Below are 22,231 nucleotides of genomic sequence, written 5' to 3'. Positions count from 1 at the left end.
GGCAAACCATGATAACCATTTTTGTATGAAATCAGCAAAAGGGCAGCTTGTGAGCAAAAGAGCTGAGGAGATAATGAGAGGCAGCTTTTGTAGCTGAAAACCAGTCATTCCTCATTTTTTTGAATCACATACCCCTTTGAGTATATGACAAAATTTAAAAACGTTCTGCCCAGAAAAAAATGAATATTTGCATATCTTTGTTCCTTCCTTCTTTTAATAATTCTTTCCTCCTTCCCTTCCTCCCTCTATCTTTCTCCATCCTTCCCTCTATTTCTTTTAAAAAAATTTTATTATTTATTAGCATATTCATTCTTACAAATACACCAATAAATAAGACAACCTCAGTTATAACTCACAAACTGTGTACAAAAAATCTTGCATGCAACTTGATGAGGTTCACAGACCTTCCATGGACTCTTCTTCCCTGCTCTGCAATCAATAACTTCTCTTTTAAACTGAAGGATAACTTTTTATATGAGCAGTGTGGATCTGGCTGTTGATTACCAATTGCTTTTTCTCTTACACTGGTACACAGATGTTGACCTGTTTGTTTTTTTCCCCCCACACACATGAAGAATAATTATATGTAGTGTCATTGGAACTGACTTTCTAATCAATAGAAGAACATGGGCTCTTTAAGAAGTTGCAGAAATTACTGCAGCTGGTGAATATGCATATGTGCACTGCAATGCTTTCCATAGCCTTATTATAAAAATCCCCCCCTAGTGAACTATCTGCTTACCCCTCTTAAAAAAATGAAATGGATCAAATAGCCATGGATTCACATGTCAAAGTCTCAATTTACAGCAGACTCTAAGAACCAACCCTTTCATCCATATTTTGAAGATGATAGTGAAGGACAGATAATTTGCTTTGGAGATTTTTTTCCCTTCTATATTCTGTGTTTTTACGTTCTCACCACAAATTGTAATTCTGGCCTTATGGGATTATTATGGGATCCTGTGGGGGATTTAAATATGCGCTTTTACCTTTGGCAACATTTTAAGTATTATCATTAGCATAACATGTAACTTTTGCAAAAATGAAATGCAAATATTCATTTCTTTCATTCCATCACGATACATGAGAGGTAGTTCTAAACCTTTGGTATTTGTGAAATATTTTTTATTTCATTTTTTTCCAGCTGGGCTGGTACTGAGATCTGAACCTTTGACCTTTGTGTTTGAACACTGTGCTCTAACCAACTGAACTATATGGCCAGCCCTGTGAAATATTTTAATTGGTAACACCAACTGTTAGTCCGTACCTCTTTTTTACTTTTTGATACTTTGTTGATATCAAGTTTTATCCTTTCTTCAGCTGAAGGATATTTTAATAACTGGCATGTCATGTTGGAGTGAATATAATCATGGAGTGAATATAATCTAAATATAGTTATTTAGAACAGGGATTGGTAAACTACAGCCAGCTCTGTGGGTCAAGTCCACCTATTATGTAAGTGAATTATTGAATTATCAATGGAATCCAGCCACCCTCATTCTTGTATATACTGTCTATGGCTGCTTTTATGTTTATTATCATTCCCTTTCAAGAAAATGTTTATCCATTCCTGATTTAGAGGGAAAATGGTTCTTTCATTTCCTTGATTTAATAAGTTCCACAGATAACACATTAAATTGGCATATTGCCAATTATGCCATAGGCATATGGCATAGGTATATTATTGTATGTCTACCATGTGTCAAGCTCTATGCTGGTGATGGAGTGGCAAACAAGAGAGAAAAATTCATGCTTATTGTTTAACAATACCTCCAAAATGTTTAATAGTAAAAATTATGGCAAGCTTATAAAATTATACTTAAAAACAGTACAGGTTTTACATTGAGGTGACTGTTGACACTTTGACTTGGGGAAAAGATGTGGGGATTTCAGAACTTTCATAATACTATAGAGTTAGCGTGCTATTACTGAAGTATAAAATTGAGCCAGTGATGCTCATAATTAAGTCCAAAATAAAATATTTTTAAAATTACCCATATAATTTATGGAAAAACATATCTGAAATTTCCACTTCATTTTGCCAAATATGCCTGTGGCCAGGGTTGTCCATCAAAAATCCATTAACTCATTAACTAGTAACTTGGGGTTCTTGTCTGCAATGTTTGAAATGTCCCTTGAATAACATCTCTTGAGTGTCTCTGTGGTTCCCAAAGTCTCTAAGTGATGGGAGCTCAGCCACAAACATAGCAATTATTTAATTTAGTCAACATTTATTGAGTGCTTTCTATGTGCAAAGCAATCTGCTGGGCCCAGTGGGGGCTACAAAGCAGTATGAGCGGGGGCTCTTGCCTGTCAGAAATTGAGAATATCCTAACCTGAAAATTCTGTGACTTCTGGAAGAGTATTTGGGTGCTGAGAAATTTCCCATGTCCTTCCAACTCCTGGTCTGCTTTTAACCCAATTCATGTATCTAATTAGTTATGCATTGTTGTATCCCGGATCATAAAAAGAGATACTAGTCTTCACAAACCTAGTTCAAATAAATGAAGGAAGACCCAAAGGGAAATATAAATTTGTATTTTCTTATAAAGTGTGTATAGAAGATTACAACACTTGAGAGCTAGAAGGAGCCTTAAAGACTAAGACCTAACTTATTCACAGTTCTTAAAGTTTGAGCACTAAGGAAGAGCCGGTGACCCTGCCTCCTCCTTCGACCACTCCTGAGCGATACTGGGCACAGCACCCAGTTTCTTAGTGTCAGTTTTCACCAGGTGGAAAAGAGAGATAATAACAACCGAGCAGAGTTGCCAGCTTTAGTAATTCTAGTTCCTGAAATCAAGGACAGGAAGCGTTTTAGTTCTTTGCACACCCTAACTTTTCTAGCTTCCACTGAATAAATCATTTAACTGTCAGCTAATTACAGTGTAGGGAAGTTTACATCATTCATCTTTTTATGGCACCTCTTAATGGACGACTAGAGACTAAAACTCTTGACAATTTCCATTCTATAAAAAAGGAAAGCTGACCTAGAGAAAGATGGGACAGAGATGAACATTTGAGAAGTTTTAAGCAGCAATGGGATCGTACACAGTAGCCTACTTAAACTAGCACTGATTTGAATGACATAGATGTGATTTGTGTCAGAGCAATGCCACTTTATCGAACAGATGATTAGTTTGTACTTACTACCAAGCACTCGCTTGTTCCACAAAGCAGGTGCCATTATCATTTCACTTTACAGATGAAGAAACTGAGGCATAGAGAAAATTAAAGTGTCCAAGGTCTGACACCTGGTAAGCAGTTGATCCAGAAACGGAAAACGAGCCGGCCTGGCTCTAGGGACCACGCTCCTGTCCCCTACTCTGTTGACCTCCCCCCAGGTCTCAGCCATCCTCTTGACCCGTCTGTCGGACACGCGAATGTGTCGTTTTCGAGCATTGCCTCGAAGCCCTGCTCGACGTCCTGGCTTCCACCGCCGGCCCCCGAGTCGGAGGACCTCGCTTCCTGTCGAGGGACGTCCAGGAACGCGCGCCTCCACCTGCAGCTCCGGGCGCGCGCCCCCGCGGCCTGCGGGAGCGCGCACGGCGGGAGCGCGGGAGCGACGCGCACGTGCCGCCGGGAAGGGGCCGCCCGTGCCGCGCCAAGATGGCGGCGGCCGCGGCCCCATCGGCAACGGTTGGCAGCGGCCGGTGAGGCGGGCGGGGCCGGCGGCGCGGAGGCGGGGTCCCGGGCGAGCCGCCTTGGGAGGCGGGGGCCGTTTCCATAGCGGCGGCAGGAGGTGTCGCGCCGGGGAACTTCCTGGTTCCCGGGCTCGGCTTCGCCGGGATCGTCTTGGAAGGGAAACAATGGGGCGGAGGGCACTGCGGTAGCCGCCGCGCCGAACCTGCTCGGCCACCCGGGACCGCCCGCTCCGCCCGCTGCTCCCAGCCTCCGCCGACGGGACCGTCCGTAGGTAACTTCCTTCCCTCATCTCCCGCCGCGAGGGGCCGGTGGCGGCGGCCGGTTCCCCGGCGTCCTCCCCGCGTCGGGACTCGGAGTTGGTCCCGAGGAGCCGGACGCCGCCATCTCGGACCCGGGAGGAAGGGACGCAGCTGCGGCCCCGCGGTTCAGCCCCGGCGGGGCGGGCTCCGAAAACGTGCGTGGGGCACCCTGGCCGCCCACCCCCACGCCTTGACTGTGGGGGTCTGCGGCGTGATTGGCAGGTGGGCGGGGGGCGGGGATGGGGGCCCGGCTGCTGGGCTCAAGGGGAGGTGGAACCCGCTGCCCGCCTCCCCTGGGTGCAAGTTTCGGTCCCCTGGGAGACGTGTCTCCCTTGCAAGTTGCAGTTGCGTCCTCCAGCGTCCAAGTGGGACTGAGGCAAACTTCGTTCCTTTAAATGATTGCCTTGGTGCCGCGGAACTTTGTTTCGACCAGGCAAGGGCAGGATGGGGGTGATTGGAGGATCTGGAAAACGTGGAAATCTGTGCGCCTTTGCAAAGTTAGCAGAATAGTTTGGACCTCACAACTGTGGGATGGTGCTGCGTTTCTAATGCGTGAGAACGGTTACTCGCAGGTGTTTTAATGCCAGAAAATGCGAGAAGTCTATGAACCAAGGAGTGAACGTTTCTGTAATTTGAAGAGTGAGTCTCGTCCCTCTCCGCTTTCTCTCCCCGCACCCCCTTCGTTTAATCTGCCCATGCTTTCTAGACAGTAGACTTGAATGTGCTCTGTCTTTTATGGGACTGGGAAGGCTTGTTGAATCGGGGCAATACCCAGTCATTAGAAATAATGCGACGCGAATGGAAAAAAAAAGTGGGGACACTGTCTAAAGTATTTTGCTTGCTGGAAGAAAATGATTTCAATTCTATATTAATCCTTTTATAAAGATAATTAAATATTTGAGATAGATATTTAATATGTCATACTATAGCTCAGAAAAGTTGCACGGAACCTTAGAGATCACCCTCCTATATTGAATCTTTGGTAAGTTCTGTTAAGGGTAAGTCAGGGTACTTTTTTCTTTCCTGAAGTCATTTTAGTAGGGATTAATAAATTAGCCAGCCTCAAATGAACAGTGGTTTATTTGCTTTTATTTCTCACTCAGACCCTAAAATTAACAGAAATATCTCCCAGTTTGCCATTCTTTTGTAATATGTAAACACGTTGTAGTTCACTACTTAAAATGGATGTTGATCTTATGTTATATTCTACATAGGCAATTAAAATGTAAGTCAAAATACAAAGGAAGAAAATTACACTAATAAAATTATGAATTAACTTTGAAAGGAAAAACAGCTCTAATTGCAAGTACAGGTACTGCGAGTTAACAGAAATTCCTTTTTTGATTATGTGTTTAAAGAACTAATGAGTTGTCACAAACGTTTTCAATGAAGCCTCATTTGTCAAACATTAAGATTTGGGCCCGAGCCTTAGTGTTGGTGCCTTCTATTACTGTTTTTAGCTAGACTCTCAGACTTTGTTGTACTTATTTCTGGTAAGGACAGTATATTACCAGTTTTAACAATGTTTTGACATGCAAATAGCTTCTAGTGGGGACAACTGACTTTGGTTCACTAAGCCAGTAGAAGTGTCAGATTTGCCACCATCTCTTAATTGATTGGTCATCCACAAGCATTATTGAGAACCAAGAGAAATTAGCTGCCACAGCAGTTCTAATCTGGGTCTCCAGTGCCAAGCAAAGGTTGCTTTGGTCTGTCTTTGCCACTGTGTGCACATCTGTATCAAGTTACTGTTACATTTTGTAGCCAGGGAAGGTAGGTGAAAATGAGGCCATTAAGTTTAAACTAGTAGCAAGTTGAAAACAAGCAAAATTACTTTGATTAAAGAGTGCATGGAATGTTAAGGCAGTTTGAAGCTGGTGAAAGATTTAGCCAGAATACTAAACAAAGTTTTGGGAATTGCTACTTCAAGTAGAGAGAAAGAGACAAGTGATTACATCTTCTGGTTTATGTTTGCAATTTCATTTTAACTATTCTTGTTTTGTAACTAGTGTGATGCAGACCGGTAATTACCAGAAAGTTTTAGTTTGTCCCTTCAGTGTGATTTTTGAAAGGCAGATTCTATTCTCAGATGTGATTTAATTATATTTACAGACTCATTTTTTTCCCTTTAAAAGGTATTTCCCACTTCTACAGTGAAGTCAATACAAAAATAATAATTTGAAAGAAGTCTGACTTTTAGCACACTTCCATATAGGACATAGGGATAGAGTGTGGGAATTAGAGTCACAGAGACTTGGATTCTCAACTGGTCTGTATTGTTTCCAGACTATATCACCTCATGCAAATTGCTTACTTTTTTAAAGATTGTTTCTTTGTAAAGTTGGGGAGAGTTGTAAATTCAAATTTGTTTATTCATGAATATTTCTTGGGTGCCTCAGGACTTTGTGTTAGGTACTTGTTTTCACCAACACGTGGGATGAGTCCTTTGAAATAAAGTACAGGGAGCTGTAAAACTTACAACCAAGGAACCTGACTTGGTTTTGGGGGAGCAGGGCAGGTTTACCTAAGGAAGTGACTTGTGAGACCTGAAGGATGAGGAGGAAGGAGATGGTGGAAAGAGGTGTTGTGGGGTGGGAAACTGAGGATGAGAGAAGACCTGTACACAGTCCCTGAAGAGATTGTTGTGAAGATTATATAAGAATGCTTGTGTGAGGGGATCTTCAGAAAGTTCCTGGAAAGATTTATATTATCTTTTAATTGTTTTTCTGTGAACTTTTTGAAGAACCTTCATATATTAGTTAGTTCCCTACATAGCACATAAGTAGTCACTGTTGGTTATAAAGGGAAGGCTTCTGGCACCATTCTCTCATCTGAGTGAAGTGGCTCAGTTTTGTTCCATAGCCATTATAGAAAGGTTTACTTACCTCGAACTACACTGGACCCGGAAGTCAGCACATTTTGTTGTCTACTTTTTTAACTGTATTGGTTTACTTGTTAGTTTCTGTAGGTGTAAAACTAGGGTTAAATGTTAAATAAAATATTCTTTGATTCCTTTACAGATACTTTATGATGTCAAGATAGTATTTTGATTTTGTTTTGATTGCATTTTCCCTTTGAAGAGCTCAATTTACCTTTTTAAAAAATACTCCTCACAAAACTGTAGTAGCAACCCACCCTAAAATAAAAATACTTAGTAAGTGGTAGTTTTATTTGCTTATAGAAAGATCAAGAATGATTCTGGATTTCATGTCTTGTGTCCTGAAGTGTATTTTGGCTCTGAAGAGATTAGTTGTGTTCTCTGATAGAGGTACACATTGCACCTGTGTGTCGTTGACATTGGTATGAATGTAGAGAAGTTATAGTTTTATCTTGGGATTTTCACTGAATCAGCAAGTGAATTAAAAATATTAGAGTAATGTTTTTCATGAAAGAAGTGAAAGAATATAATCTTTAAGCTTTTTAATGTATTTTGCATTTAGTTATGTTATATGGGTCGGTGATGGCAAATTAATATTTTGTTATGGAATTAATGCAGTATTTATAAATCAGTTGGCTCTCTAGACTTTTTGTTCTCCTTTCTTTTTGTTTGGTTCTAGGACATTTAAATGCTTATTAGCATATCTGTGGTAAGGTAAGAAAAGATAAGGTGAAAAAAGATTTTGAAAATTCAGTCACAATGGAAAATAATTGAATAGGTAAAGGCTAAAATTTATAAAGGTTAGGGGTGTGTGTGTGTGTGTGTGTGTGTGTGTGTGTGTGTGTGTGTGTGTGTGTGTGTGTGTTAAACAAAAATAATGAATTGGCATACAATAGCTCTTTATTGACAGTAACATTTAAAAATTAATTTTAAAAATCTATTTACCTGTTCTATGCTTATCTGTTCTTGGCTGTGCCATGCTTATCTCTGCTTCATTTGGTAGCTACTACTTGAATACTGGGCCCAGTACTGTCTGAGGCTTGCTGACATGTCTGGTGATTGATGACAGGCCTCACCATGTGGCCTGAGCTTGCTCACAACATGGTGGCTGGATTTGAAAGGAGAGGAGAGAGGGTTTGGGAGGGAGGGTAGAAGAGAGAGTATGAGCCAGACAGAAGGTATATCACCTCTTTGGCTTAGCCTTGGAGCTTATGCACTATTACTTCTACTGCATTCTATTCTTCGAGGCAGTTCTAAGCCCAACCTGGTTTTAAGAGAGGGGAAATGGACTCTGCTCCTAATGGGGAGAGAGAAGATTCTGGAAGAGCATGTGGGACCAAAAATATTTCTGTGACCATTACTGGAAAATAGTCTGCCACAGTAATAGTACAATACACGAATGTATCACTATTTATTTATCCATTCTACTTTTAATAGACATTTGGGTTCTTTCCAGTCTTTGGCTAATGAAATAAAGCTGCTGTGAACATTCTTCTATGTGTATTTTGTTGGACATATAAACTCCTTTTTTGTGTGTATGAGGGTACTTCAAAAAGTTCATGGGAGGATTTATATTATCTTTTAATTCTATTTTTTCACAAACTTTTTGAAGCACCCTTGTATATCCTTAGGAATGGAATTATTGAATAATAGACAGACATATATTTAGCTTTAATAGTTAGTACCAAACCATTTTCCAAAGTGTTTGTACCAATTTATATCCCCCAATATTTTTAATAATTTAAAACTGTGCTTAGGATATATTTTTTATCCAACTCTTTGTTTTCGAGTGACAGGATTGGTTTGTAATACCCGCTCTACCTTTGTTGGAAATACAGGTCCTTTATCTTGTCTTTTTTGTAACTTTTTATGTGTTCGTGTTTTATTTTCCAACCTAGATTCTTAGTTATTGGGAAATAGAGGCTAAGTAGAAGGGTCTGATTGTGAAGTACAGACTAATTTTTAAAGCAGTGTTTTAGAATATGTATTCAAATTAGTGCTAAGAGTAGTTACCACTTATAGACAACATAGGTTCATTACTGAAGGGAAATTTCTGGATTTTTTTTTTTTTTTTTTTAAAGAAATTGCTTTTTGGAGATATTGAGCCCCATCCCTTATCAATTGAAATCACATTTTGTTTTTGATTCAATGTTTTATTACCATTTTGAATTCAAAGCTCATTCACCAGACTTGCGTGGGAAATATCTTTCTATTACAGGAAAATTTCCCTCCAAGGTTAATGATTTGCTATTATGGAGGATTGCCAGAAGAATGCCAGCTAGATTCTCCTCTCAAATTTAGGGTTGCCTTCAACTACTTCACTGTTAAGTGTCACTTTGACTTTCTTCCAAGTGTCAATCTGATCTGTTCCGGCCCCCCCCCCTTTTTTTTAACATAACCAACATTTTAGACCAGCTTGTTTTAGTTCATTCCTGGTTTACTGTAGTAATTTATTGATTGATCCCATTTCTAATGCTAAGGAAGTTAGAATCTTTCTTTGTTGCTCATTGAATTAAAATTAGTTTTAAAGTCATAAATAATACAGTGCTAGAAAGAAACCTTAAAAATTGTGTTTCAACTCCCTTATTTTATAATGAGACCAAAAATGGATCAGTACTACTAATACATGTGTCAGGTGTAAAAGATATTTAGTTTACCAAAGCACTTTTTCATGTGTGATGATTCCACACCAATCTTGAGTGGTAGGCAGCTGGAAATTTTTGTTTTTTTTTTTGTTTTTGGTGGCTGGCTGGTATGGGGAACTGAACCCTTGACCTTGGTGTTAGAAGGCCACATTCTAACCAACTGAGTTAACTGGCTAGCTGGGCTGGAAGTTTTAATTCTGAATTTAAAAATACAGAAACTGAGGCTCAGAGAAGTGAAGTGACTTGATCTAAATTCCTAGAACAGGTTAATGGTGGAGCTGTAGCACATATGCATCTAGGACTTTGTGTTGAGTGATTTCCTTGCAAGGCTCACAGTCCACCACCATCTTGCTGAATTCCAGTCTTATTGACTTCCTACATGAATTTTCCTCTCTCCGACTGTATGTATATACATACTTTTGCCCATAAATTTCCTCATTTTCATTCAGTATTGGGCCTTTGAGCAAGTGGAAGCTCTTGACTCCCACTTCATTGCAGTTCCCTTTAGGACTTTTGTTCTGAATTTGTTCTGCTAGCTGCAGGATGGCTGGGACCAAGTTTGTCTTGATTGTTTTATCTCAAGCCCCTTGAACAATTTTTGTGTGTAGTAGAGCTGAATTAGTATTTGTTAAATGAATGGATACATTCTTGTGTTTAGAATCCAACTAGATATAAATTTCTTGTAGATGGGCCCTAGAATTATGTCTACTTTTCTTTATATTTCTCATGGTGTCTGCTCTAGTGGTTACTAATTATAGTTGGCAGTCTGGAATTTTTAACTGACTTTTAAATGACATCAGGCTCCTGAAAACCAGAGATATTGTATCCTTCATTTTAGCTTTCATCTGTGGAGCTCAGGCATCATGTAGAGTTCTGATATATGATGCACTGAATGCATTAGGCAAATATACTGTAACGTGTAAACAGATCATAAACCACTTTTGAAAGGCACTGACTCTAACTGATAGAGGTAAGGAAGACTTGGAAAAGACATTTGTTTTCCTAAATACCTGGAAGTTGACATGTTGACCAGTGTAAAGCTACTAGAATTTGATAAGTCCTTCTGGAAACCTAACTTAACTTCTACGAGTGGAAGGAGAAATTTGACCTCATTCTTATCTCATGCTTCATTAACACACACGTGTTAACAAACCTATGAAAGCAAACCCATTTCTCATTTTTCTCTTAGGCCCATCTCATTCTTTGATCTTCTTAGCAGGAAGTAGTTTGTTGATATAGTGAATAGGGTAAACAAACCTCTTTTCATGCTGGCAATGACAGATTTGCTTTACTGCTTTTGTGCGTAGACATACTTAAAGCCATGAGAATTTAGCATTGTTTTTCGTGGGTTATAAATTGCGGCAAGCGCATTCTTTATACAAAGGCCAAGAACTGTGAAAGTACAGTGATGAGACCTTCTTTGTCAATGAATAATGACTTTAATATTAACAGAAGTTATTTCTTTATCTGGAATGAGAAGACATTACCTGGGAATCTGCCCTAACATATATATTTGAATTAATGAACTGTGAATCTGAATTAATACAGGAAGTTACTAGAATTATTATAATATAAATTCCATGGTCTTGGGGTCTTCGTTTTGTTCATGGCTGTGTCTGCAGTGCCTAGAACGTGGTCTGGCCCATAATATCTGCTCAGTAAATGTTTGTTGAATGAATAATAAGTTTATATGTTATCTGTCCTAAACTTAAAAACTGAACATTAATCATTTAAGTATTGGCTTATAAGCTTTTGGGGAAATAAATTTAACTTGGTTGGGGCTTTGTTACTGATGCTTCTTTCTTGCTGACTCTGGGAAAGTTGTATAAAGCACAGTGCAGAGTGTTCATTCATTCATTGTCATGAAATTTCTTTGAGTCATTTTTAATGGATGCACACAAGTCCATTACATGTAAATTAACAGTTCATTTAGTTAGTCTCTTATTATTGGACATTTAAGTTGTTTATACTTTTTTTGCTGTTATAAATAATGCTTCAATAAAGGAAATTTTCTTAAGCTTTTTTTTGGGGGGGGTGAGGAATGACAGTTCAACAAATAGCAATTTAGAAAATCAGGATCTAGGAATTTCTACTAGAAAATGAGCTGGGATTATACAACTGTAAAGGTGAGATCAAGAGCTTCAGTGGTCAGACAGCTGAGATCACACAGCACAAATGATACAACTCTAGTAGCCAGCTGCTTCTACACATGGATAATATATAATCATCAGTCTTTTACATAAAAGCCGTCTTGCAATTTGTGGTAGAACCGGCTATCACTTGTCTTTGTCTTTTACTTTTAAGGAATAAATGAGTCACTACAACTGTTTTTGCTTCTTAATTATAACTTAAAGATTGTAAATGCATTTATTTCCTTTATACATGTGGTTATGTATATTTATGTTACTTTTATGTATAATCATTTCCTTTCTGAATCTTGTTGGAAAATTTTTGCTTTTTCATATTCGAATACTGTAACATATTATATTCATATGAAAGATTATGTGTGACATGTTACATAAAGACTAATATAATGTTGTCCTTCTCATCCCCTCCCTCAGCTTAAGTGATAGAACATTTCTAATACCTTCCTGAGTCACCTCTCCTTACCCCCATCCTACCACTGGCTTGAGTGCACCATCAGCCTCAACCTGGGGTCTAGCATGTCTTTGCTTTTCATTATAGTACATTACATATATGTATATCCCTGAACAACATATTGTTAGTTTGCATATTTTGGAAGTTATAGAAATGGTATCGTTATATATATATATATATGTATATATATTTATATATGTGTACATAATAAATATCAATCTATATTAATATTCCTGAGATTTATTCATATGCATACTCATGGTTCATTCATTTCACTGCTACATAATACTTGATTATATAATTATGACGTGATTACTTACGCTTTTGCTGATGGAAATTCCAGTTTTTTGCTATTAAAAACAGCATTGCCTGAACATTGTTCAGTATATATCCTAGCACACGTGTGAAAGAGTTTCCTTGGCCACATGTCTTTCTTTTGGTTAGTATTTGCCTATATATATTTGTAATGCTATAATTTTCAGCCTTTCTGTGTTCTAGTGATTTAGGTGTGTTTCTTATGAATAGAATATGGCTAGATTTTTTAAATACAGTCTTTTTAACTTGAAATTTTAGTTAATTTGCACTTAAAGTTAATATCTTTACTCTCTGTATTGGTCATCTTTGGCTGTGATAATGCTGTGTACCAACTGCAAAATTTCAGTGGCACATACAACAGACATTTATTGTTAGTGCACAGGTCTGCAGTCTCTGCTGAGGTTGGCTGGGTTTGGCTTTAAGCTGTGGATTGGCTTCAGGTATGTGCCAGGTGTCTACTCATTCTGGGCCAGCAGCTACCTGGGCATGCATTTCCCATGGTGCAGTGCAGGAACGCAGGAGCATGCAGGCCCACTTAGTGCTCTTCAAGCCTCCAGGTAGAGCTGGTGCAGTGTCTGCTCTGCCCACATTCCAGCAAGCTAAATGGCCATGCCCCCAAACCCAAAGTGCTTAGAAAGTGAGAATAAAGACCAGATTTTGCAGAAATATTCCAATATACCTTGTATGTGAAATTGTGGGTTTAAGATAAGTTGCTTTTCCCCTGTTGGATGGTGTGAAAACCAAAAAGTAAGGTTTTTCTTCTTTCTCCTTTGTATGTCCAGTGGGAAGGGTAGCATTTACGAGAGGAGGAAGGGAATCATTTTATCTTGCGTGCTCCTGAATTGCCCTGTTGCTTAAAGAATTGATAGACTACCTACTTTGAAAGTAGGTAGGATGATCTACATTTTAAAGCTGTGATTAGCATAAATAACCTTGAACATATGACTTCATTTATAAGGCATTTATAAATAAGTTTCTAAGAACTACTCCATGACATTTTACATTAATTCCAACACATACATTGTTGCATGTTTGTAAACTATGAAACATATATGTATATTACCTGATATGATAAGGTTATAAATCCAGTGTTTATAAGTTTTATCCTGGTGTTTTTGAGGTTACTATTTTTAGTGCTGAGAAAACTCTTGCTGCATTAAGAACTTATATCTGCACATAAGTATTTTTTCAACTCCGTACGATTATGGGCAGGAGGGCAGCACTATGTAGGTAAAATAAAACTCCTGTTACCACTTAGGAGTTTTAAATTTAAGATAAGAAATTTTGATATAAACATGAATAAGGAGAAAAGTCCCTGGGCAAAGAGACTATACAAGTATAAATATAAGTGGACTCCTGGGTCATCTGTGAACATTTAATCTACTTTGTGTAACACAGGACTGCCTTTTCTTGTCATCATTCAACATGCTCCAAGTCAGCATGTTCCACCTCATAGTATTCTAGGAGGGAAAACAAATCTAATAGACTCAGTCAAGCACAATCAAGAAAGCGTACTTATTGTGAGAAACTTTCAGCATGTATTCTAAAACTAACGTGGATTATATGTTGTTTTAGATTTTCCATACAGCTTCTCAATTCCTTTGGGATAATTGAGTTATCTGGAAATGGAAATCATTGACTACTGCATAGATAAAGGAGAAAGCGTGTGGGAAGGGGGTCAGGTGATTACATGGCAGCACTGTGATTATGTGCCGCTGCTAATTACAGGGTACAAACCATGCTGAGCATATACATGCTGATGTAATCTCTTTCCATTTTGTAAATGTATACTTCTCGGGTATATTACATGACATGAGTAAAGTATATTGGTGGGGCAAGCATTATTTCTTCAAAAAGTTTTACCTTAACTTTGATTCTAAAGCAGAGGTCTACATTGATTTAGAAAGTAAAGTAACCATCACTTCCTGTAATTGCAAGAAGTAGCTTATTGGTTTATGAAGGAAGCCACACATAAAGTAGCACAAGGTAAATTTTGTACCGAATCTGATTTTACGTGTGGAATTTTATATGTTAGATTTAGGTAGTTTAAACATAGCATTAGTATTTATGCCTCATTTAAAAAATATGTTGAGAGTAAGATTTATAATGTAAATTTTAGCAAAAGGTTAAGTTTATATTAATACTAGTATAAGATGATGCTTTATTTTATGCTGTTAAGTGAAAAGAACCAAATACAAAATTTTTTATGCAGTATTTTTCAAGTGTATTTTTTAAATACTTCGAAAAAAATGCCTTGAAAAGAAACATGCCCCAATTAGTTGGGTAGATGTAGTGGTATTGTGTCACGAGAGGATTTTTCTTTCTACTTTGCTGCTGTTCCCTTTTTTTTTTTTTTTTTTACAATGAGCCTACATTACTTTTATAATGAGGAAAATATCCATTATCAGAGAAAATCTATAGCAATAACATTGGTGATCTTTACTTGATGGCTTATATAAATCATTTACATGCAGTCAATATAGAGTTAGCAGGTGTGATGTGCTATATTTACCCTGGATGGAGTGCTTTCTTTCTATGATTTACTTAGTTGGGAATGAGGAAGGAGTAAGACAAAGGACATCTGTTAAGTTTCTGTATGATAATTATACTTATTTACTTCTGGGGTAACTTGTTTCCGAAAAAAGGAAAATGTGTATGGAATCATGATGTTCTAAAGATTGGTAATCTTTTATGTTTAATAAATGATGACAAAGGGTTCTTCTGGAAATAGTAGGACATTTTTGAAATGAAATTATTTTCCTGATTTCCTTTTAGAAAACTTTATTTTAAATATTCACATTTAGAAAATACTATTTCTTTCTGTTTATTTCCTGTCTAGGACATGTATTCCTCTGAGAAACCTTGGACAGCACATTTTGGTTTAATATCTGATTGGGACAACATACAGAGACATTTCCAGTCATGAGTAAGTGTGCTTCTTTGTTTTATTCCAGCCATTTCAGGAGCATTTGCAGTATTGTACTTAAAAAAGAAAATAATATTTCTGGACAAATTGGAGTTATATCAGTTCTTCAGAGATTGAATAATCTGGATCCGCCTAATATTGTGCACTTTTCTCTATAAAATAAGGAGACACATTTGATGTTTGATTTATTCTAAGAAGTTAGATGTGGTGAGGAAATCTGTGTCATTAACTTCCTGGCTGATTTAGTTCAATTATTTAAAATTTGCTATTGACTAGCCATTGGAAAATGACTCTTTAGAAATCTGAATACGGAACATTGCTGTTGACCGTAATTAGCAGAGGTTTTATTGTGTGAAATGTAATCATTGGGTAATGTGGTTTAATAGTATATTTAAGCAAAAAAACAAAAAAAACCCCCAAAACCCCAACTCTTTATCAATGTCTTTGATGGAACAAGGAACCAAGGCTATCTTAGATTTAACCAAATTTGATATAGATTTTATCTTCTCATTTGTAAGGGATAGTATATGTAATATATCTCTCCGTTATGCTCATGAACAGGAGAACTGGATTTTACTATTTTGTGTTGATTGTTACGTTTTAGAGGTTGAGGGAGGAATTGAGATTTTACCCTAACTAAGATCCTATGACAGTTTTGAAGTTAGATTTTCTGATTATGGCAACTTCGAGGTGGGATGAGTATTTCCTTATTTATATTTATTATATTTACCTTAGTAAGAAATAGGGCAGCTTTTCTCATCATCAGTTCAAATAATTAGTCAGTTGATAAATGAAAATGAAGCTGCTATTATAAAATCTTTGAGAGCTTTCTACTACAGATAGTATTGCAAGAAGTGGTCTTTGATTTTTGAGACTTTTTAGTAGTGTACTTTTTTGTTGGTGTACTTTGAATAAACAATGATAGTTGCTAAATGAGTTTAAATACAGATTTAAAAAGTAGCAGCTTTTGTTATTTCAGCTCCATTTATATGACATTTGTGAGAATGTTTATTTAGTGTAAAGTCCTAACTCTAGTGAAGATGGTAATGGGTACATGAAAATTAAAAAAGAAATGGCAAGTATTTTAACTTAGAAAATGCTTACATTTTTGGAAAATTAACAAAATTTTCTTCTACTTTGTAATTTTAGTGTTCTGTTAGTATCACTGTTACAGATGTGAGTTTTTTGAGGACACATACTCTTTGTGTCTTTAATTTTTGAATCTCAGTTTTTAACACAGTGTCTGTTACATTGCTGCCCCTAAAAAATCAGAGTCCTGTGAGATTGAGGGCAGAGGGGGAGAGATGGCTTACTAGGCAAGTATTAGTATTTGAACCACATGACGTTTTTAATTTTGTTTGTTTTTTTTGGTGGCTTAACCAGTACTGGGATCTGAACCTTTGACCTTGGTGTTACATTTTTTATTTTTAGATTACAATGGTTATGTTGTATTTGTAAGATTTTTAATAGTTTCTTTTTTATATCCGCTGGTTCTTTTTCATTTCTGCTTATTTTACAATTGTTTTGTTCTTTTGTTATTCCCTTATCTCTTTGTGGATCTTTTACATGCTTGTATTAAAGTCTTTTTCAGATCATTCGATAATTTAAAAATTTTGTCTGCAGTGAATTTATGTTGTGTTTGTTGATATTGTTGTTTTCATCATGTTATATAATTTTGCAGGCACATTCTGATGGAAGTTTTTTTCCTTTGTCCTATGTCTCCCTCTTTATCTCTTTTTGTGCTTTTCCCTGCTGGTCTGGCAGATTTGTAGTTGTCTCTGCCTGGCTTTGGAGTTCCCAGATCAGAATCATGTCTCTGTTAGTAGATCCGAGCCCCGACCCCATGGTGACGCTGGGGACATCACAGATTCAGTCACTGAGTCAGCTGGCATTAGGTCAGCAACTTCCTATAAGCTGTAGCCTCAGCACAATTAGCAGAAGCCTTTTTCTTTTCAGTTTCAAAATTGTGGAAGGGTGCCACCCCACTTGCTGGTTTTTAGTGAAGAGCCTGGCTAGTGACCCTGCTTCATATGGAACACTTTATTTACAGTTACCCCCTAGAATCAAACTTCCTGCTGCTTTTTCCTGCTTTGGGGCCCTGAGTCCGGCTGACTTTGTGGCTTCAGCTTGGTTCACACTTTGTGTTCCTGTTAGATTTCTGATCCATAGGGATGTTTAACATGTTTTGTGGCATAGCTATGTTATTTTAGTGATTTGTTTTTATGTTCTAGCTGTTATTTCTATGTGTTTGGTGTAAAGAAGGGGAGCTGCAAAGAAAGAACAATGCCATTGGGGTTTAACCACTGCTATTAAAGTCCAAACTCCTTACTTCACATTTAAGATTTTTTTTTTTTTGGCGGTTGGCTGGTGTGAGAATCCAAATGCTCAACTTTGGTGTTATAACAGTGTGCTCTAAACACCTGAGCTGGCCAGCCAGCCCAAGATTCTTTTTTAAAAATCAGCTTCTGCTTAACTTTCTGGTTCCTCGAGCTCCTCTCTGCCATCCAGGCAGCTGATCACTTGCTGGGTGAGCCCTATGGCACCTCTGTAGCACACTGACTGCCTCGTTGTGGTACCTACTGTCCTGTATTAAATCTATTTGCACTTACCTTTCTCTAACTGCATGCTCCTTGAGGGCAAAGACTATTTTATTCCTAGTGCCAAACTCTGTTCCTGGCACTTAACAGGTGCTAAGTAAATATTGCACAGTTTTGGGTGTACCTAAGTAATGTCCTTAGCATGTGGTAGCTATTGCATGTATTATTACTTTTAGGTGAAATTTGAGCTGTTCCCACAAAATGTGTGTGTATAGAGTGTGCACAGGATAAAGCATTTCATGTAGATGGAGCAGTGCGACAAAGGCATGAAGGTTTGACTCGATTTGGGTGTTACCAAGTAGTTGAACATTCTGGAGTAGACAGATGGGAGGGAGATTGTGAGAGAGAAAACTGGAGGAAACAGAATCAGGGTCCAGGTCATTCACAATCTAGAAAGTTTGAACTTTATCCTGTAGGGCTTAAGGAGCTGTTAAAGGATTTCAATTAGGAGAGCAACTTAATCAGATTTCGTTCTGGAAATATTACTCTGACAAATAGACATTTTTGTTAAATGTAAATTTAAAATGTTATTTATATGGCAGTAGTCACTTTTTCTAGCTTTGTTCTTAGTTTTCAGTTCTTTTAAAGCTTTCTTTGAATCAGACTAAGATATTCTTTCTTGCCACTTTGACAATTTTTGCTAGCAAAAGAAATCTTGAGTAGATAGATCACTGTAATGATAGGTTAAGGAGTGTTACAGTGGTTTACCTTATGCTGCAGTTTCCAGGGGTTTTTAAGTCTTCCAAAAAGTGGGAACTAAGTGTATTAGCATTCCTGTTTTTGAAAAAATTTTTGTGGAAGCATGGTATGTGTTAAAAAATAGGAATATATGTCATTAAAGTTTAGATAGAATTTCTAAGCCTGGATTTGGAAGAGAATGATGAATTAACATTTTTTCCCAATATTTCTGTACAGATTAAAGGAAAGATTATGTGCTTGTATGCCTGGGTGGATTTATCTGTGCAGGGTTTCCAGCCCTTTCCATGTCATGGAACACATAGAGCATGGTATAGTTGTATAGCACACGGGATAAGCTGGTGAAGCTGTTTGGGGCGTGGAGGCAGGTGACTCTGTTACCTCAGGCCAGGCTGCCACATGTACCCAGCTGCCCTGAAGGATAAGGGGGTCATTTTTGCCACACACCCTCACACATTCTTGGCACAGTAGTTGGGATGCACCAGCTGTAAGACCTAGAGAATTTGTTTCATGCTTTATGATGTTTTTCAGCTTTTTTTCTAGCTGATATATATTCTGTCAAATTCTGAGGCTGAATGTTTATTTTGTGGAAAATGTATTATATGATGCTCTTATGATGTTGTGTAATTCATTGTGGATTGTTAACTTTATTACAATTCACAAAAACCCTTTTCATTTTCAATACTTAAATTGTTCTCGTTTTTCTGTATTTGCATATTTTGCAGTGTTTAGCATTTATTAGATTTGTCCATGTTGTGTTTTCAGATGATGGTAAAGGTGAAATAAAGTTGTTGAACTCGAACTGTTGTGATTTGAAACAGATCTTCTATATCTTTTATGGAGATTATAACAAGAAGAGATGTGTAAAAAGGCAGTCATACAAAATAACAATTATTTTGATGGAACATGTTTAAAAAAAAAAAAAGCACCAAAAAACAAAGAAAAGTAATTAGTTAGGGTACCGAATTTTCTTTTCCAAAGTTTTAAGTTAAAAAAAAAAATTTATTTGCTCTATTTTAAAATTTTAATCTCTACTTCTATATTTCATTTCACTTTCTTCAAAAAGGTTTTGCTTTGTAACTACCTGACATGTTTCCTAAGAGAGTCTATATGTTTATTCTCTTCTCCTGACTGAGCAGTCGAGGAGTAAATCTATTGTATTGGAGTGTTTGATCCTGCCCTTTGGCCTAAATAATGGAATAAGTGTTTTGAGGTCACTTCTGAATATAAAATGTTTTTCATTCAACTGAAGAAAAGTAATGGCAGTGAATAATTTGGGATGTAGTGTATTTGTGGTTTTCTACTAGAATAGGAGTAAAGATCCTTATTCACTGTAGCAGTGGACTAAGAGTTCATGCTGAAGTGAGCAACAATTTGTTTTGACATTTGTTAGAGCAGATAATGTTATGAATAACTGAAGAGATTACTAAATCCCTCCATGGTGGCATAAGGATTCTTCTGAGGCTTCTTAAATAGAAAAGTAATGCAACAAGTAATGAAAGACTTTCCCTAAGTATTGGCTAAAACTTCTCTCTGGGACAATAGACTATCTAGATATATATTTATCATGTTGTATGAGATAGCTGTATACCTCAGAAATTTAGTAGAAGTTAAGAAATTTAAGTCACATTATATTTTAAATACTGGCATGTTTATTTTTTAATGGAATCTTGAAAGAAATCCCCTTGTAAAGTATACCAGGTATCTTTTTATTATATTAACACTCTCATTCATGTTTGATAAATTTAGATTTTGGAATATAAAGTTCTAAATGTTGAGCAGTCTTAAAATGAATATGTAGTCAGTGATTCCTGATTGGGGAGAGGAATTTGGAAATGTATGGAGACTTTGTGGTTGACAATTAATGGGGGGATCTACTGGCATTTAGTGGGCAGGGGCCAGGAAGAGTGTGTAACAGTCTCTGTTGAGAAACACTGTGTATAACCTATCAGAACTGTGGCAGCAATAAAATGTAGTAGGTAAGGTGATAAAGAATACCAGCAAAAATTGCTTCTCAGAAAATTTTCGCAATTAATTTTTTAGTTTAATGCACTTCATTGTGTTAATACTGACTATTTAAAATGGAATCTACTTTGCTTTTAGCTGATTTATTTTCTTTTTGACCATTTGCTATAGGAAAGTAAGTAAGTCTTAGTTTGGTACTATGGGAAATTAAATATGAATTTAGTGTAGTAGTTCTTGAGTATATTCAGTGATAATATTTTAAATTCTTTTTAGGAGATGGTTTGCATTTTTTGTATCTTCTTTTAATATTTTTTTGAACTTACAATAAGAAGAGTTGTAAAAATAGTACCCAAAATTCCCATACATGTTTTGCACAGATTTACCAATTGTTTATGTTTTGTTCATTTGATTCTCTCTCTTTGTCTATCTCTCTCTCCACATCTATATCTATAAAAGAAAACGATTTGTAATTAAACAATATTTTCTATGAAAATTTGGTCTCCTTTTATTAAAGGTCTTTTAAATTTTTAGCATAAATGTAAATTATTGTATATAAGCTTAATAAAGTTTCTAAATTACTTTTACTATTTAAATCTTAAAATTTCAAACCCTTTACTTGCTATTGTTATACTATTATTGTTCAAAAGCTACATTATTTACCTAGTTTTGGTAGGTCTGCTGTTAAAAATTTTCTTTTGGATCTACAGCATATTGTATAATATACATAAATTTGGTATGTAAATCAACTTTAATTAAAAGTTTTTAGGATAACACAAGCCAATGTGCTCCAAATGACTTCTTTATGAAAGCTTTGAAGTACTCCATTCTTAAAGGAAATCCTTAAAATTTCATTCTGAGAGCAGTAAATTTTGTAATGGCAATTCTCCTCAAGTTCCCTGAGTCCCAGAAACCTGGGTTGGAACACTGGTTTTGCTGCTAACTAGCCATGTAATGTATGGCAAGTAGCTTGCCTTCTTCAACTGCCCCTCAACCCCCTTTACACATTTGTAAATATGGGTACTGGACTAGATCACCTGGAAGCCTTTTTCTAGTTCTAAAATTTATGGTTAAGTCAGTGAGAGAATTTTCATTTCCAGTTTTGCTTTATAGGAGCACATCTGTCAGATAAAACAAGGTTATGTTCCTATTAAGCTAAATTAAGAAAACACAGTTTTCAGGAGCTGGGGGGCCTACTTGTGTTGCTCTGAGTTGGAATTTGTGTCCTGGTCACTTTCAGAAGTACCATTATTCCAAATGCAGGCACATCTTCTCTGGTTTATTCTGCTTCTCTTGGCAATCAGAGTTCAGAGGGGCATATATATTTCAAATTAATACTCTTAAATATTCATCTTATCTCTTTCATTAACTTCAGAAAATAGTGTTTGATTTTTACAATTCTTTTCTTGAAGCTGTGTTATTAGAATTGATGTACTGATTGGAAAAAAGTCTGTATCTCTTTTACATTATTTATTATTTATTTTTTCTTAAATTCACCTCATTAAAATTTTTTAAAAATTGTAACATTGTTGATTTACATTAACTTCTATAAAACTGGATTTCTATATGAAAATATGTGTATGAACTTTAGTTTTTTTTATTTATCAAAAGACAGCAGAAAGCACAGCTTACTAAGTGATATTTGTTATATGGTTTTGTAATGAGTAAATTTA

The 22,231-nt window shown here is 36.7% G+C and overlaps 1 protein-coding gene across 1 annotated transcript; it reads right to left on the bottom strand.

The window, feature by feature from the left end:
* Positions 1–3,196: 3,196 nt before the first annotated feature.
* Positions 3,197–3,931, bottom strand: LOC134381055 (uncharacterized). The gene has a single exon (XM_063101136.1). The coding sequence runs from the start codon at positions 3,929–3,931 to the stop codon at positions 3,197–3,199; it is 735 nt and encodes a 244-aa protein (XP_062957206.1).
* Positions 3,932–22,231: the final 18,300 nt, after the last annotated feature.

This window comes from Cynocephalus volans, chromosome 6, assembly GCF_027409185.1.
Source record: "Cynocephalus volans isolate mCynVol1 chromosome 6, mCynVol1.pri, whole genome shotgun sequence".
In the NCBI taxonomy this organism is placed as follows: domain Eukaryota; kingdom Metazoa; phylum Chordata; class Mammalia; order Dermoptera; family Cynocephalidae; genus Cynocephalus; species Cynocephalus volans.
This window is presented reverse-complemented; position numbering and strand designations above follow the sequence as displayed.